This window comes from Saccostrea cucullata, unplaced genomic scaffold (genome assembly GCF_032062105.1).
Source record: "Saccostrea cucullata isolate Sc308-1 unplaced genomic scaffold, CSIRO_AGI_Scuc_v1 ctg870, whole genome shotgun sequence".
Lineage (NCBI taxonomy): Eukaryota > Metazoa > Mollusca > Bivalvia > Ostreida > Ostreidae > Saccostrea > Saccostrea cuccullata.
This window is the reverse complement of record NW_026930195.1, coordinates 234,645-253,762: the sequence shown is the minus strand read 5'-3', so window position 1 is coordinate 253,762 and position 19,118 is coordinate 234,645. Positions and strand designations below refer to the sequence as shown.

General features: G+C 32.4%; 1 protein-coding gene across 1 annotated transcript; it reads left to right on the top strand.

Annotated features, from left to right (window-relative positions):
* Positions 1–3,628: 3,628 nt before the first annotated feature.
* Positions 3,629–4,528, top strand: LOC134283215 (E3 ubiquitin-protein ligase TRIM45-like). Its single transcript, XM_062765663.1, has one exon. It carries the CDS (start codon positions 3,629–3,631, stop codon positions 4,526–4,528), a length of 900 nt encoding a protein of 299 aa, XP_062621647.1.
* The last annotated feature ends 14,590 nt before the right edge of the window (positions 4,529–19,118 follow it).

Below are 19,118 nucleotides of genomic sequence, written 5' to 3'. Positions count from 1 at the left end.
ATATTGCTCAAAGGAAATAACCGGCTTGTTTGAATATTTTTTATTTAATTACGTTCTCAGATTCACTTAAATAAATTTGGGAAAACTATTTTTACATTTGTTCTTCATGCAGATGCTTTTATTAATTTCATCAAGACAGAAAGACAAAAGAGTATTGTTTGTTTGTTTTGTTTTGTTTTGGAATTTTTTTTTTGAAGGGAAATGTGACCTCTGGCGGTTAGACTCAGATTAAGGTGTTCATTACTGCTAATCAATAAATCACGTGACTGTTCGTCACAATAGCGTAACCGATATTCTATGAGCCATATATTAGCTTCGTATCATACATGTATGTAAGGGAAATGAATATTTTTTTCCTCTAGATCATCAACTTCAGAATATGTTTTTCAGAATCCTAGAGAAATCTAGTAGAATGTCAGTTAATTTTCCTTCATGTAATTTATTCTATATAGAAAATTATACTTGTATTAATACCCATATGATTTTTTGATGGGCAGAATTAAATGCAATTCGAAAACATATCCCATTTCAATTACCACAATACAGAATTGAATCGTTTTATACAGGTTTTACCCAGAGGTTAGATCAAACCAGAATGATCAGGGTATTGGGTCAGCTGCTACATGGTACGAATTTACCCAGGAATCTGTGTTACTCCAATTTAATGCCCGACAGATGTGTGACATTTTATCAACAATTTTGAAGAGACACAATGCGTTTTTGATATTTTTAAAGTAGGTCTATACTCGCACAACGTCATTTACGAATAGTAAAACCGGAACCGCGCTTCCTTTTTCCGAGATGAGATTTTCTAACTATATTGGTTTGACTTTTACTATGCGTTTTAAATATCCGGTAACGATTTTGCTCGAAGTCGGTCGCGTCAACAAACAGTGAAACACATATTCTACAGTTTTAGGATAAATTAATTAAAAAGAGAAGGCTGGGAACAACTTTCGGTTGACAGAAATAATTTGGTAATAAAACGATATTTCTGTGCGTGATGCATGTTTTATATGCCGCGCCGAAAACACGGACCATATACATGTACATGCTACATCAGAACATGTATCAAACTATCGAGGCGACTATTGTCGGCGGCCAAGTTGAAGCTAATAGTGATAATTCGGAAGAAAAGTAATGACTACGATTTGACTTAGACAATTTATGGATTTTACTAATCAAACATTACAAAATTTACTTTGAATAATAATTATTGCATAAAACACATACCCCCTCCCCCAGCCTGCTTACCCACGAATCCCAATGCAAAATTTTCTTTTGAATAAGTATTTGACAAAAGTTGATTCACTTGCAGCACACTTCGTTACTTTCTGTAGCAAAATCATCCAGTTTCTTAGAATCAGTGAATTACTTTCATTTTCATCGTCTCCAATTTACAGACAAATGTGTTTTATTTATTTTTTTTTTTTGGAGTAAAATAAGATAAATTTTAGGGACAATAGGTTTTGGGTGTGTATAATTATTGTTTTAAATTATGTACAACCTTGTTAATACAAGTATACACTCAAACATTAACAGTATTACAGAAATATGTGGCAATATATTACTTCTGGAAGAAAGAAAATAGGGGGGTCCCTTTAGTGTAGAGCTCATACCACGAAAAGTAATGCGTAAACATATAATTTTTTTAAGCATATTATTTTTCTTAAATATAATTTAGTAAAAATAATGCAAATTTACGAAGTTTGAGTCCATAATTTTTTTTTAAATGACCGAGATTGTCCTGTGAAGCATATTTTCTCACATTAAATTTTGATACAATAGCCTAACAGAGTGCATCTATTTATAATAATTCATGCAAAACAATGATATTATATTGTTTACTAACATGTTTCTACTCTATTTTGGGTATTAAAGTTGAATATTTAGACTTAAATTAATTTATATACAGCAAAATCTAGGATAGGTAAAATTTCAGTATTTTACATTTCGGGGTATATACTCCGATAGGCTATAGTGGAAAAGTGAACATGTTGACATATAATTTTTCTTGTGACTATCCATTGCTGGGATGTATGTCTATCTTATAAAAGCAGATTTTTAAAGATTGAGCCCATTTAGTGCCGAGTATAGAACTACCTTAAATAATTTTTCCTTGCGTTTTGTTTCAAAAGTCCATTATATAATTACCTCCTGAAATGGATTTAAGATAGCTCTTAGAATTTACAAAAAGTGCTTTTAGGAAGAATATATTGTATAAAGATAGGCATATTGAGATTATTTAATTCATTTTCATCATGGGGCACCTGTCTTAATTCTGCAGGAAAAATGTTCAAAGACAATGGACCATGCGCAAACAGAGACACTGTTTTTTACTTCCATATGGAAAATTAATGGAAATAATAAATTTAATTACTTATTCTTGGTCTAAAATAATAATAATCTATTAAAAATTGTGTAATTAATTGAAAATATTACTAAATTATAATTTTTTAATCTCACTTCTAAAGGCAGATCACTCCAACAGCATATAACTACCCTACAATTAGTTCTTTAGTATGCCGTATTTAGAACTTCCTTAATCACCTGCATATTTGGTAAGATCATCTTGCTATTTCCTCTCCTTCTTTGCTTTAGCAAAAAATTGAAAGTAATTTTGAAGATTTTTTTTTATTTATAGACAAAACTATAATGTACCTGGAAATAAGTATGAAACCCTTCACTGGAGTATAAGAAAGAATTCCCTGAAAGGTGTAACACAATAAACAATCAATGCCGGAACAAGGAATCTTGGAGTAGGGGAGAGAACAGTATATCCGGGGTCGGATAGGGGAAGCTGTATTTTCTGTGGCAATCCTAGCTGCAGAAAAATATAGCTCTTTGCTCCAAAAAATTCGGACGCCGCTTTGTTGTTAATTTCTTTATGCTTTTCTCCAATGGATAGGTTGTCCTGGAAATATCAACAGTTTATCGTTTATCTCAATTAATTGATAAAAGATTAAATTTCCATCCTCGTTTTACAAAACTCGGTATCAAATGTCCAAGGAATGTCGATAAATATCATATTTATCTTCTAATTTAGAAATTACAAACCGTACACACCAAACCCTTCCCTTTATTGTCGTTGGAACACGGGCCAGAGGTAATTAGTGTCAGTGGAACAATCAACTTTACGTGTTTTTATATTATATATTAAACAATGTCCTAAAATGGGGTTTAATCTAAACCGAAAAAAATGTTTTATATTTTCAACATCTTGAAAGTACTTTTGATTTGTTGTATACAATGTGGTTCTTTATAACTTTAAAATTGCATTGAAATTTGATAGAAAATCTGCATATCTATAACATTTTATTCTCATCTTGTAAACCATAATGCTCAATTCTACTTGTAAAATTAACATTGTTTTAATTAAGTCTTCCTTTAAATGAGATAAACATTGGACATTGGAAGCTGTATTAAAGCATTTATTTATTTTAAAACAAATGTTTCAAATTGAAATAAATATTTCTATGGCATGTGCTTTATCCAATTAGGCATAGCAAGTTAAATTCTTCAAAATTTGAGTATTGAGTCGGGTTTCAAATGAAAATTTATTTAATTAATAACCATTCAATAATTCTTATATATTCTAAGTTTTAATTTTTAAAAAAAAAACGTACAGATGGCATCTGCTTCACCTAGTTGGGCACAGCACGTTTTAGAGTGTGACAACTGCGAGGTCAGACCGGCCCAGTATCTATGTAAACCATGTCAAGGTCGTCTCTGTGAAGATTGTAAATTAGAATATAAACAAAGAAGACTCACCAAAGATCACGTGACGGTATCCTTATCTACCGACCATGGAACAAAGATTCTATTTCCGTACTGTCCGGACCACAATGAAAACAGGTTGGAATGTTACTGCTCAGTCTGCGAAACTCCTGTGTGTACTAAGTGTATGACAAATCTACACAATGGACACACGGTACGGGGGATAGAACAGGTTTACAACGAAATTAGAGAGGTGCTTCAGGGGAAAAGAGAAGAAATAGAGAACATTATCCTACCAGCTTATAACAAGCAGGTGTTTGAAGAGAAAGAAAGGAAGAACAATGTTTCCATGAGAGCGAGGGAAGTTGAAGACCAAATCGAGGCTCATTCGGCGGCCATCATAGAAATAGTTACGCATACAAAGGAAAAAGTAGTAGGAAAACTAAGAGATGATGAGAGAAAGGTTCTGAAATTAATTGATGAATCGGAAGAACAGTTAAGTAGGAAGATCGAGAGTTTGAATCTTTTTCATAGGGAATTGTGTGAAAAATTAAGTTCTGATCCCGATATGGAATATTTCACAAAGGAAGACACTGGGCAATTAGAAGTGCTTAGACAAATCAGTCCGACATATTCATACAGTATTGAGGACTTCCATCCAGGACAAATAGAAAATATATTTCATGAAAAAGAATTTGGATCCGCACCTTGCTTTGAATACCAGTCACCATTACGTGATTTAATGAAACCGATCAGTAGAATTTGTAACAAAAGCTTTATTGAAAAACTCCTTAAAAACTCAAACCGTTAGTTTCTTTGTGTGCTAATATCAAACTCTTCGGTCATACTCCTTCAATCCATCTGATGATGATTTTTATACACAAGTTAAGCCGCTGATATAGATAGGCGAGCTAATGCTTTGGATATGATACAAAGAAGTCTGTGAATTTTTTAAATCGTTAATTATTAATATGAAGACGATCTGCTGGGATAAATTCGTTAAACATGATGAAACTCGAGTACGCTTATCATCGATAACTGCACAACGAAACAGGATATTATGATTCAAGTGTTATGATGACTGAAATTCAGTGTAAGAATGGAAGATTCAGAAAATTGAGGTAACCGATGTAGAAACATTTTTAAAAAATCTATGGCACTGCCATAAGATGTCAAACTGGAGTATTCTTGTTTACTCCTTCAATCATTTAAATTCATTATCTATTTCTTGTTTATTTATTTTAAGCAAGTACTGCTAGGTGAGCCTTCTCAATAATACTGTGATTTATACTCAGAAAACGTACATTTGCATTTATATGTACATTAGACACTACTCTTGTTGAAGTGGGAAGATCATTTAAAATAATATAAGCTACGATTTACGTGCTTTTGTATGTTTGATTCAAAGTTTTATAGGACAGAATGTACCTGGTTAATGATTTTTGCAACGTATGTCAACGATATGTTTTCAGTTATAAGATATAATAATCACATTTGAAAAATTTTGTATGAACTTCATTCCAATTGTAAAATCTGATATATTACTAAAATAAATTGAAATAAACAGCTTGTGTAAATATTATTTATTTTAGGACAGATGATACAAACAAGAAATGGATGCCTGAATATGTATATATTTCTGCGCCTATTTCAGTTGCAAATGATACAGCTAATAAATTTTAAATATTAAGAAATCGTAAACCTTCTATGATAATCAAAAATGTACCTTTCTGCAGCCATCCTTAAAAATCTATACAAATATTTTTCACTTTCAATTCATTTTCAGTGTACTTTTGAATGAAAAATTAAAAACAACGCGGATAAACTAGTTCATTTTGCTAATTGAAACATGACTAAGGTAATTTCTTTTGATTTTTATGACAAAAGTTTGTTTGTATCATCTGTCCTAAATTACTTTCTCAGATTCGCTTAAATCTATTGAATGAAACTATTTACATTTGTTCCTCATGCAGATGCTTTTATTAAAGCCTAGTTCTCTTTAAATTATGTCATGGAATGTGCATTGAAATAATTTTTGTTCGAGGAATATATATAGATTCAAAGATTTTTGTGATTAAACTTGTTGAAATATGGTAATTTTTTATTGTTCAAAAAATAATTTCAACAGGGACGGAAAGCCAAAAGAGCGTTAGTTTTTTAAAGGGGAATGTGTCATTTACTGCTATTCAATAACTCACGTAACTGTACGTCACGATAGCAAAACCGATTTTCTATGAGTCTAATATTATTTCGTATCATATTTTAGGTATATGAACCTTTTTCCTCCAGATCTCCAACTTCAGTATGTTTTTCAGAATCCTAGAGAAATCGAGTAGCTTGTCAGTTTAATTTCCTTTCTGTCATTTTTTCTCTAAAACATCTGCTTGCATTAATACTGATATGATATTTTGTTAAATGGAGTAAATTTGACACGTCTGGTACATTTTGTACAGAATAATATAACATTGCCTTTAACTCTTTACAACTTACAGAATTGCTATGCAACATACATTGAATCCTTGCGCCATAGAAATATTACTTTACCATTTCCACGCAAGCACTTTATACCAGGGTACAAATTTCTCTAAAGTTTAGCGTAAATAATATTCTGAAATAATATTTTAATTAGAAAATAACTTTTCTTATTTATAAGATTCAAGCAAGTATAAAATAGTTGGAATTCTGCAATAAATTGAAGATTAAATGAACTTTTTAAAGTGCGTGAAAATGCGTGATTGCGGGGAAACGGTAAATGCGTGATTTTGCGTTAGAAAAAGGAAATGGTATATGCGTTAAAATGCGTGACTGCGGGATAGGGTGTTAAAATATTCATAAAAATTTGAAAACATAATTATTCATTTTCAATTAACAGAATACAATAGTGAATCGTTTTAGATAGGGGTCAAAGAGAGGTTAGAACTAACCAGGAAGATCAGGGTATTGAATACTTGATAAGAATGTTATCAAGTTTTTCTTATGAACAGCTTTAAAAATATTTTTATATATTCATCAGCATGTACATGTACCTTATATATGGAATGTACGTTTGGATTTGTGATTATGGATGTTTAAATCAAGGCTTTTACATCTCCAACGGTATAACAGGTGACCTAAATATAGTTAATAATGAGGACATTAGATCATTAATCATACCCCACACAAAAAGGTGCTTAAGGTCAAGATCTAGTAAATAACTTGAGACTACTATTTTGATGCTAGATCCATTATGATGTCATAATCGATTTCAACTTTCTTTTTCCCGTACTTTACGGCTTTAGCAGAATTATGCAGAAAATAGGGTATTTTCATGACATTCAGTTTGAAATCATATGAAAAGTAAACCGGATACATATATTTAATTTCATATTAATTTAAAAAAGAGGCCATGACCAAACTAATTACCGTTTTCTGAGAGACTGTAGGCAATCTGGGTACATTTCCTTTATCGAATATGAGAAAAACTCCCACATTCATGACTGGTTTTCTTAATTTTTCATTGAAAATGACAGTTTAAAATACAGTTTTTCATCTTGTTAACCTACAAATTATGCCCTGGAACACGTTATTTGACCAAGCTAAAGTTGTAAAGCATCAATAAAGGAATTTATTTCTCAAGTATGATAAATCTGTAGGCACCTTTCATTTACTAGATCTTGACCTTAAGGTATAATGTCAGTCAGTCAGAAAGTCCGGCAGTCCTGTTTTTTAGTCAGCAGAACTCCTGCACCGAATTTGTCAAACTTTGAAGATATTTAGGACACAATGTGTAGATGTGCATATTACCAGGAATTTCCGATTCTGCACTTTTCAACCTATATTGTTGGTCATATCTTGAAAACAGAGATGAACAGTTTGTCAACGCTACTCCTCAAAAACCGCTGCACAGAATGTTTTCAAACTTTGCAGATATTTAGGACACAATGTGAAGTTGTCCATATAACCAGCAAATTCCGATTCTTGTATTTTTTCCAGGAATTTCCACTTTTCAACTTAGAGTTTTGGCCATATCTTGAACATAGAGATGCAGTTGTCAGTGCAACTCCTCAAAAACCACTGCACAGAATTTTGTGAAACTTTGCAGAAATTTAGGACACTATGTGTAGATGTGTATATTTCCAGAAATTCCGATTCCTTTATTTTTTCCAGGAATTTCAGAACTTTGAGTGTTTCGGGAGCGTGTGGTATGAGAGCTTGCTCACTTTTTCTTTGATTTTAAAGGCCCTAAATATAGAAATCTGATTTTTCAACTGGCGTCAGAATTTCATAAATATTATGAACTCTGTAGAAGATTACGCCAGGTGATCAGTCAAAAGGATCTATCCTTTTGTATTTAATAATCCAGACGAAGGATATGGAGATAATGAACAGTATTCAATGCCAAAGTCCATAAATCAATACAAATTAGGAGCAGAGCAAACATGGATCTCCGTTACATCAGAGGTGAGATCATGTGCCATGGAGGAGTGAGCATGCCCTGCTGACCGGTCACACCTCCGTATGCTCCTTATCATGATTGAGAAATAACGAAAACTCCGTCGTCAATTCAATGTATAAAAATGGACTAACAATTAGTATGAAAAACGTCAGTCAAAATTTGTCTTAATGATAAATTGTATTTGCTGACAAGGTCATCGACCGCATCGACCATAGAACTTACGAAATGATGACTTTAAACGAAACTCCTGATATTCTTTTGTTTGATCAAATTGCTTGTCAATAATTAACCTCCTTTTAAAAATTGTTCAAACGTAGAGCATGCTCTTGAGTATCGAATCAACTGAGATATATACACTCCGTATGCAGGTGATGAAAATATAAAGCTGCATAAGTAAGGGAAATTGACGATAGAAAAGTTACAGTCATCACGTTTATCATATAGCTTGGTTGTTAGATTACCATAACCATCTTTTTCAAGTAGAACATCCAAGTATGAAACAGATGTGTCACACTCTGTAGTATCTTTTATTTCAAGCTCTCCAGGATATATCGTATAGACGTAGGAATGGAAATTACCATTGTTAATTGACAATACGTCGTCGAAATATAGAAATGTCGAGTTAAAGGCCACAGCAGGTGTTTTCTTCTTTTCATGCATAAGATTTTGCACAAACTCTACTTCATATAAATATAAAAATAGGTCTGCTGATAGCGGAGCGCAATTGGTACCCATGGGAATTCCAACAGATTGTTGGAAGACTTGGTCTCCAAAAACCACATAGATATTGTCAATCAGAAACTCAAGCACCTTTTTTATTTCAACTTCAGAATACCTGGGTGTGCAATCAGAATGTGTTTAAACAAAATAATTTTGCAAATGACCAATGAACAGATAAGTAAACTAATGAGTTCCATTTTTATTGAAAAAGGAGCTTTCAATGATATCAAAAAGCCTGGACTTTAATTTATCGTGGGAAATGGTTGTGTGCAAAGTTGAAAAGTCATAAGTTTTTAGGCTGTTGATTTTGGTTCTTTGGAATTTTTGAAGTATCCACATCTGATTCACACCACTTCTTGAATATACGGTTGCACAGTACTCTTGAAGTTTTTCCTTCACTACTGTCAATATCTTACGCAGCACAGTTAAGGTTACACATGGAAATATCGGCGATTGTTTTAGATAAAAAATACATACTTTATTCGGATGGGCGATTCTTTTTAGGAATTCACTGATATAAAAAATGTAATGTAGTTTAAATCTAAATGTTTGGGACATTTAGATTTTTTATTTAGACTTGTCATGCGATGTCGACGTCACATGACTTTGGCAATTATACTTGCAGTTTAGAGGTCATCTATAAATTTCAATATTGCAAGGGCATAGCCAAGTTAAAAATCTTAGTTTATTTTATAATCCTTTTCAACACTATATGTAGTTTGTGAAAAGTGCTGCGAACCTATATAGATTCCCTTTTTTAATTGGTAAAATTTAATTTGTTGGACGGCAGGTTGAATATTTTGCTGGTCAACTACATTAATTATAGCTGTAATTAATTTCATTCCAAGATTTCAAGAGTTTCGCAGCACTTTTCAAATATCTTAATGCTTCTTGAGTTTATGTGTAAAATTTTGAAAAGATACATTGAGGGTATGCCCTTGCAATAAATCGATTTATTAGGGCAATTCCATTACTTTTTCAATGAATCTGCATACAAACACAGGACAGTATCGCTCATCTGGAGAATGCACGTACAGTTTATAAATAAAATACTAAAATGGACATCGCATCTAAGTTAACGGCTTTTTATTTTACTGCAAATAAAATTTTATTTGAGAACAAAAGACATTTTTCATTGTACAAAATGTGACTTGATCAGCCTCTCACCGTGTACAAACTGCGTCATTTTAAAAGATACTAATCAACCTTAATAAGAAGTTTTAAATTTTATTTGTGTAAAAACTAAGAATATAAGCAATGCTGTCATCTTCCAAATTTTAAATTAACCGCGATGGGAGTGGGGGGGGGGGGTCTTGGGGGTTAAGTGGATTAAGATTGAATGATTTAAGTTAGGTAAAACGCAGATGTAAAACAATCCATCACAAAGGATGGAAATTGATATAGATTTCTGTCCACTCGTCGATGATAAAAGGAGACATTACGTCTTAGAGATATTAACAGTCTATCCTTTATCTGAACTGATAAAAAAAAAGATTGACTTCCCTCGTTGTACAATGAATGGCGTTTAATTTCATATCATATCAATGTCTTCTAATTTAGAAATTACAAACCATTCACGGCAGACCATTGTTTAGTATTGACGTTTCCTTTATTAATATCAATTGCTTCCTTTATAACTCTCAATTTTAATGATAAAAATGAATTCCCTCTCTCCTTTTACATATATTAAAGGTCCAGGAAGTGTCGTTTAATATTATATTTATCTTCTAATACATAAATAACAAACCATACCCTTATTTTTTTCGTCGTTTTCCCTTAATAATATCATATCAATTGCTTGCTACATAAACTGTCGATGACCAAGAAAATATCTTTTTATTAAACATTTCTCGGCCGAGTTTATTATTATTTCCTCAACAATTACCTGTGCTGTTTAGGTGATTAAAAAGAATTATGGTACTTATTAAGGGTAAGAGACATAATTACATTTCATTTTTATTTTCATTTAGGCATTCATCTTTAATTTATTCTTTTACAGGACATTTTAGATGACATTTATATCATAAGTAAACTATAAACTTATCTGAAGAGGGGAAAAAGACAGAATACATTTTAAACATGTTATAGGTAATGTAAAAAAAAAAAATAAAGGAGAGAAAAATACACTTAACTTCGAAACGCAGAAAATAAAACACACATGTTTATCTTAAATTATTATACAATAAAAGATAACCAGAAAAACAGTTGGATTATCTGTTTGCAATTTTGTGCTAGCATAGCCTACATCCAAGAAATATTTGGATAAATCATCACTGGAAAGTCACCGCAAGGATTTGTGGTTTAGAGAGGTTTACTATTATGGAAAGCCAACGGGTTCAAAATTCCAACTCTGTAATTCTTAATATGTACACATGTAAACCTGAATTTGTTAATTGCAAATTTTAATTTCATAATCTGTCTATTGTTTTTCACAATTTGTTAGATGTAAATATCCATGCGTAATTTATTAAGTTTAAAATGTAAATGCAAGTTTTGCCGATGCTCTCGTGTAATTCGTAAACTTACGATTTGTCAATCTGTGAAATGTAAATTGCACTTGCGTGATTTGTTTTGCATTATGCTAACACCTATTAAGACGAAAGGGGGCGCTATACGGGTTGCAGGTTAATTTGTAGCTTAACAATTCAATCATTTCTCCAATGCGTCCAGCAATGCACCAGACCTGCATGGGGATCATTGGTGCGACTGTGCCAGTATAGACAAGATTGGCGGGAGGTTTATTGCTGCCCTACACACCAAAGGACGATGATGATGATGAATGTGACCTTAATAATTAATAAATTAATTTCATGTCTTTTTTAAAGTCTGTTTGTAAATAAAAGCTAGATGCTGTCACCATACAGTAATACCCGCATTAAGGTGATTAACTCTAAATACACACTCCTTTATATTGCACTTTCCAAGGAAAATATCAAAAATATTCTGTAATTACCACAGTACATGTATTCATCATGCTTAAAATGTGTATTCATTGTGAACTTTCAACAGGTATAAATATTTTTGACCTTGACCCTAGAGTTTCATTCACTTTAAAAAAAACTTAAACCTTGGCAATAACTTTTAAACAAGAAGTACTGGGTATTTCTCTCTTATTTCACATGTATATTCCTTGAGACAAGACTTTCCTTTTGATACCAACAATTTTGACCCTTTGACCTTGGAGTTTGACTTACATTTGAGAAATTTCATCTTTTGCTTAAAGCTGCATCACAAACACATCTTGTCTTTGTTATTTTTAAGGGGCTGTGTCTCCATATGAGTGAAACAAACAAACAAATTACTATAAAAAACACAGTATACATGTACATGTTTTATATTCAACAGATATACTTCTGGTCATATCTCGTAAGTTCTCCCCTGAAATCGGATATGATGATAATTTTTTTTAAAATAATTATGATTGAAGTTGGAAAGGTTAATAGTGTATTTTAAAATTGACAAAGCTCTGTGGTTGAATTAGTTATACCAGTTTAGCTTTATTTTGCTACCTAAAGCACCTTGATTAACTATTTTCAATCAAATGCATGAAGAAAAAAGCTTTGCAGAAACTGTTACCCTTTCCAAATACTTTTGAATCATAGCTTTTTGACTCCTTTAACTTTCCTGGTTTCTGTGTAAAATTTAGGAGGAGTTCAGGTAAGACGGGGCTTTTTGCATAAAAAACATTAATTTCGACCCCCAAGGCAAAATAAATTCCGAAACCTTACTGCACAAAAACATGACACCACCAACCATCTCCCAAAAGATTATTAGGCTACTGAGTAAAATATAGGATGAGTTCAGGGAAGACGGGGATTTTTACTTAAAAAATGTTATTTTTTTCAACCCCAATTTGACCCCAACATGCCACCACCAACCATCTCTTTAAAGTTTATTAGGCTACCGAGTAAAATGTAGAAGTTCAGAGAAGACAGGGCTTTTTGCACAAAAAATGTCATTTTTTTACCACCATTTGACCCCCCGGGGCAAAATCAAAATTCACTTTAATTAACTTTAGTGGACATAATTGCATGAAGCTACCCCGTCATTTTGAAAATATACATATATTGACAGACCCATTCATATCTTTGTAAAGTACGTATAGTTTATATATATCGTTAAATTAAAAATTAATTAAATTTATATAATTAAGCATTAAATTCATATTTTGGGATGTCTTCGGTCCTATAACACACCTGGCCGTGCTGACAAATTGAATACCGCGCGTTAGCTTATATTTACATTCTTTTTTCCTCTTCATTATTGTTTATTTCGGTAATCTTTGATGTGAATTTTGCGCGCTTCAAAACTGGTGTGCTTTATAGACGTAAGAGCCGTTTGTGACGTCGTAAAATTAAATGAAGCAAACGATTATTGCGAGGAAAAAAAAGTGACAAATTAATTTTAAATGCACAATTGTTCTATTTTTCACGTCTATTCAACAGGGTTAAATTTTTAAAATTAAATTGTGCCAAACAATGTACATTTTGGTGTTCATAAAGTATTAAAAATGAATATAGTTCCTACTGTATATTCTAACGCGCGGTGACAAGGTTTAGCGTGTGTTACAGAGATTTGAACGTCATGGATTTCTATATGGATTTCATAAAGAAAATAACACTGAATATAAATATAATAATTTTAATTTTAATTAATTTAATTAAATGATTAAAAATTATTTGGAGGTGATCATATCAGTTTTGTTGGGTTATATATATTTTATTCCATGCATCCTCATAAAACTAAATGAAATTCAGAAAAAGGGCTTACGTACCTTGGGCCCAACAATCACACAAAAACAGAACACGTGAAAAAATCTTGTCCTCATGCATGTAGCAACGTTCTTGAAAGGGGAACCCAGAAAGATAATTGAAACTTGGGGAGGGTTTGGTATATGGTTTTCCTTCTTCACAAGACAATTCGATCCATAGTTACGATGGGTTTTGATACTAAATTACAGTAAAACATATGCGAGGAAAAGCGAGAAGGGGGACCCCCATTCGATACCACGTGCCCGGTCTTTACGCCTTTTGGGTTCTTTTCCCTCGGCACCTCTCCGTGCTCTGATTTAGAGGGGATGGGTGGGAATCGGGTTATTATATGCATGTACTGAAGCACATGACCCCCACCCCTACCCCCCCCCCCCAAAAAAAAAACACTTACACAAAATAGTTTTTTTTGCCTTATTTAATGCCGACAAATTTTTGGTTTGGAATATGTTGACTGGGGTGCACCTCGCCCCCTTTGGTAAAAAAAAGAAATTTCCGAGATCTGCACCTGCCCTCTGTATACACGAGCAAAGATTTGTGTGTTTAGATCCCTGATATTTCCCGTATAAAACTTAAATCTCATTTGTCCACAGCTTAAGAGACCACTTCAAAGCATGATATGCATGCATGTCACAAAACTCAGTAGGTTAAGGATCTATTTTAGCTTTGGGGCGAAATGACATGCCACCCTTATAGCGCCCTTTTTCGTTTTAATATGCAACCTTGCATAATTTACAAATCAGAATAAAATAAAATTTTATTCGGAGTTTATATCTCTCAGATCATTCCCTACAGAAAAGTCAGTTCTACGTATAAACAGTTGTAAACAAGGTAGGATATTGACTAACAAGTTGAGGAAGCCAAATACAAATTTTTCGTTTAAAGTCATCATTTCGTAAGTTCTATGGTCAATACAATGACCTTATCATCAAATATTTTTCATGAAGTCAAATGCTGACTGACTGTTATCATACTGATTGTTTGACAAGTATTTACACACTGAGTTATCCATGGATATTATTTTTTTCCAAGAACATGACAGGGAACATAGGGCGGCTAAGGAAGATTAAGGAGGAATGTCACACCAACTTTTTATTTTATAGATCTCTGTGTCAACCTTTTTAAACAATGGTTTCAGCATTGAAAGGCCAACATTAGCTCTTAATTATTTTGTATGAATTTTTTTGTATTTTTTCAAAGAAAACGAATAAAATTATTTACATCCAAATTAGATTCTTTCTTGTAAAAATTTTGCTGTAAATTAATGCATTACATGAATACCTAATAAAATATGTAAAGAAAGTCTGGTTAGACTTTTTATTTTTTTTTTATAAAAAATTATTTATGAAAATAAAACACATAATTTGTAAATATTTTTGAAACTTGTGGTTAAAATCTTCTTAAGAACAGCCACAACTTGGGAGAACATGTTCATTAATCATATTTATAAAAGTAATTGAAACGAAATAGCCAAATTTTAGCGAAATTATTTTTTTTTAATTTTGGCCAATCCCGATCAAAATTAAACCGATCCCGATCATAATTGTACAATTATTGGAAATAAATAACATTTTCCAAAGAACACTAGTCTGATTAGGTGTTATAAGGGTTAAAACATTATAGAAACTGACAATAAAATAGATTTCTTCATTGTAAATACATTAAGAGGCAATAAATTAGCATTTTATTCATTTTGTGTTAATTTTGATCGGGATCAGTTTAAATTCAATCGGGTTAGGTCCAAATATTAAAAAAATTAATTTTTCTCAAATTTCTCAATTTCGTTTCAATTTGTTTTAAAAATATGATTGACAAACATGTCGTCCTTAGTTGTGACTAGTTTAATGGTGTTTTTAACCATAGGTTTAAAAAATATTCACAAATACTGTGTTTAATTTTCATAAAAAAATTTTATATAAAAAATTAAAAAGTCTAACCAGGCTTTCTTTACATATGTTATAAGATAATCATATGATGCATTCATTTACAGCAAACTTTTAACGCGAAAACAACTTATTTGGATACAAATATTTTTTTTTCATTTTCTTTGAAAAAATACAAAAAAATTCATATAAATTAATTAAGAGCTAATACCGGCCTTTCAATGCTGAAACCACTGTTTATAAAGGATGACTCAAAGATCTATAAAATAAAAAATTGGTGTGGCATTCTACCTTAATCCTCCTTGGCACCTGATCCTGGTCCATCTTTGCATCGCTCCTATTTTTTTATATTTAACGGACTTTTGAGCTCGAATTCTGTTTGCTTGCTCCACTTTATCCAATCAAAAGACATTTTACAAACAGGATTAAATTAGCAAAACATATTTATATTTCTATATCTATATGTTTATGATTTTTCATTTTCATTATACAGGGAAGGGTGAAGTTTTGAAAACGTGTTTCATCGTTTTGGTGAACTGCTTTCAAATTAGTGCCCATTATGAGGAAACAACCAAGATATCCACCACGACGACCCAGAGTTTAAACGATGCCTCTGAAGTGTTTGCCTCTAATTTATCACTATTGTCACAAATAGATAGTAAAGAATCCACAGAGCACCTCCGAGAAACGCCTCAAGATTTCAACGTCACAGAAACACTTGATCAATGTCTGAAAAACTCTTCCAACATTCTGGATTGCATTCACTTATTTGACATCGAAATGCTCAAGGTGATTTTTCACTAGATTCTATCATTCAAAACATGTGTTCTTCAATCTCTCCTGGTGCGCCTATTGATCAGGAAGTTTCTACCGACACCACGGCTTCCAACACAAAGGAAAACTCTTCCAATAGAGAGGAAGAGAACTCACTTATACTGCAGTGCTTTACCACGACCCTCTCCGCCTTTGGAATATTGTGTAATTTATCAACCATTGTAGTCATTTTGCAGAATGTTAAGCTTAGGAAACCATTCTTCACGAGTATTATAAGCTTAGCTGTTGCCGATATATTTTATCAAGTAAATTTTCTTCTCAATGAATTTCTTGAAATTCCTCAAAATATCTGTGAATCTTTCAAGCTTCAAAGCATATTTCACATTGCGACATATGCTACAAAAATGTTTTCCTCTTTGAATGCCGTGGTTCTTCTATCAATTAGGTACGCTTTGTTTGTTCACCCAATCAAAAGTCGTGTCTACCTCACAAATCGTAAAGTATGCGTCATATCCGGTCTCTGTTTGATTCTAAGTATCGCCTACAGTTTCCGTGTTGTAAAAGTTATATGGTCTCTTTCTGTCACTCATTTACATTTCTTATATATCGTCGATGACGGACTTCTTCTCTTTTTTGTCATCGTTCTGAACATCTATTTTGTCGTCAATCGCTGCAAAACTATAAAATCATCCCTGGCTGCAAAGAATGTGAAGAAACGAATGATATTGATGGTTTTTATAATTCTTCTTCTGAGAACCGTCAACTCGTTGTTTTCGATTGTTCAAAGTATCCAAACAGATGGAATAAGATCGCACCCTTTAATTATTTATAAGAATGTCGATAAAGTTTTCATACTTAAGCATGCAAGTAAGGTGATACAGATTTTTGTTCACTCCGTGAATCCATTTGTTTACTTTTTCAGCTCTGGTAATGTTTTAAAACTATTCCTTCCATGTATACGGTGTCATAATGAATGATACAGAAGATTTCAGCGATTTTTAATAGCATTATTCGCTAATTTATTATTATTTGACAGTTTAAACAGTTACAAATTGAGAGTATAGAAAACAAGAACCTTTAAAACATCAGAGGTGGGATCAGGTGCCATTGAGGAGTAAGTACGTTCTACCAACCTTGTAATAATCGGGTTATGAAGGGAAAATCCGTATAATACAGTGCGTAAATAATCACTTAACTATGGCATCCGGATAGGGCCATGCAGTTCACCATCGAGCATCATTGTACCATTGCATCATCGTCATCGTGCTATCGGACTATTGGCTCATCGCTTTCGCATAAACGCTTCATCGTCATCGCAATATCGACTCAAACCCCTATGGAGCGATAATGCGTCTGGGAACTGCGTGGCCCTATCCGGATTCCATACCTAACAGTTAGTATGAAAATTTTCCTTAAGCATTGAACATATCGGTAATTACAGTTATATTTGCTTACAAGATCATTGCAGTGACCATATATCTTATATTTGAATAATATTGTAAAAACGAACCTATTCATATAAATTACTTTTAATTCATGAATTTGTTTCTCTAAACTTGTCTTCTTTAAGACATTGTACATGTATGTACATATAGAGCATGCTCATGAATATTCAAAGAGCCGAGAGACATTTGTCATACATTCAGATACATAACAAGTTCACAGTCTAATTAACTCATGGTAATTGTGTGATCTCCAACTGTCTGTCGCATTTAATGTCCAAACTGTGTATAATAAAATTTTACCGATGTAATAATAATTTTTTTTATCCCAAACGTATGTCCATAGTCCTATATGTAGAAGGTTTAAACTCACTGGTCGGGTTAGGTATTTAAATATCTCGTGCTGGTCAGTTTGGGCATGACAGGCACCAGAGAAGGACGAGTTGTTCCTTTGCCAGTTTATTACACTACTTTGATTCGAGTTATCTTCAGTTTATATACCAGATATCCTTCTCACATCAGAGATCTTAGTTAGAATGTAGCAGAAGTAGAGATCTTTAGTTATAAACAGTCGGAAGGACAAGACGAGGCTTTTCACACTACCCTTAAAATTCGCCACACGTGAGGCCGGGAAGGAAGTGCCGCCATTACGGGCCACAGCGCCATTCTGAATAAAGGAACCAGTCTTATAACATAGACTTTTAATTTAAATCTTTATTTCAAGACACGAAATATTGAAAAAAAAGTATTGATGTAATAAATGTTGTAAATATATTTTTAAAATCTTTTCCTCATTTCTGACCAAAGATCTTTGACATATTTCTAGGTATCGGGCATGTACTATTCATGACCAAATATTGTTTTCGCGCCAAATCTCACTAAATGTTGTGTGGTCTTTCATAATCAATGTTATTCATATATACAGTATAACACTTCAAACGTTATTGTAATTCTTACATATTCTATGCATAGATTATACAGCCCTGGCATCACTATTGTTGATTCTTAGTTTCAAGATTTTTTTTGTGTTTAAATTGTAGTATGTTTATCGTGGCGTGTATTTTATCATTCATAGTTATAATTCTTTCCAAGTCAATAACATATGTAACAATTCATATAAAAACATTTTTTCTCTTTCGGTAAATTTACGCTTATAACCTGAAACATAAATTACAACTAAAATTGTTACACCTTCTTCTTCATTTTCATATTTAGATTTCATTTTTAGTGTCCTTGATATAATTTGTAAATAATTCGAATAAACCACTGGCATCTATGGTAAATTTTGTTGGTATGCACCAGCTGGTCACAAAAGTGAAAAACCGATAACTCCATTTTCTTTGAATTCTTTACAATGCTAGTGAAGGTTTTTAATTAT

Excerpts from the sequence above, each read along its gene's own strand:
- LOC134283215 (XM_062765663.1), top strand. The coding sequence starts at position 3,629 with ATGGCATCTGCTTCACCTAGTTGGGCACAGCACGTTTTAGAGTGTGAC.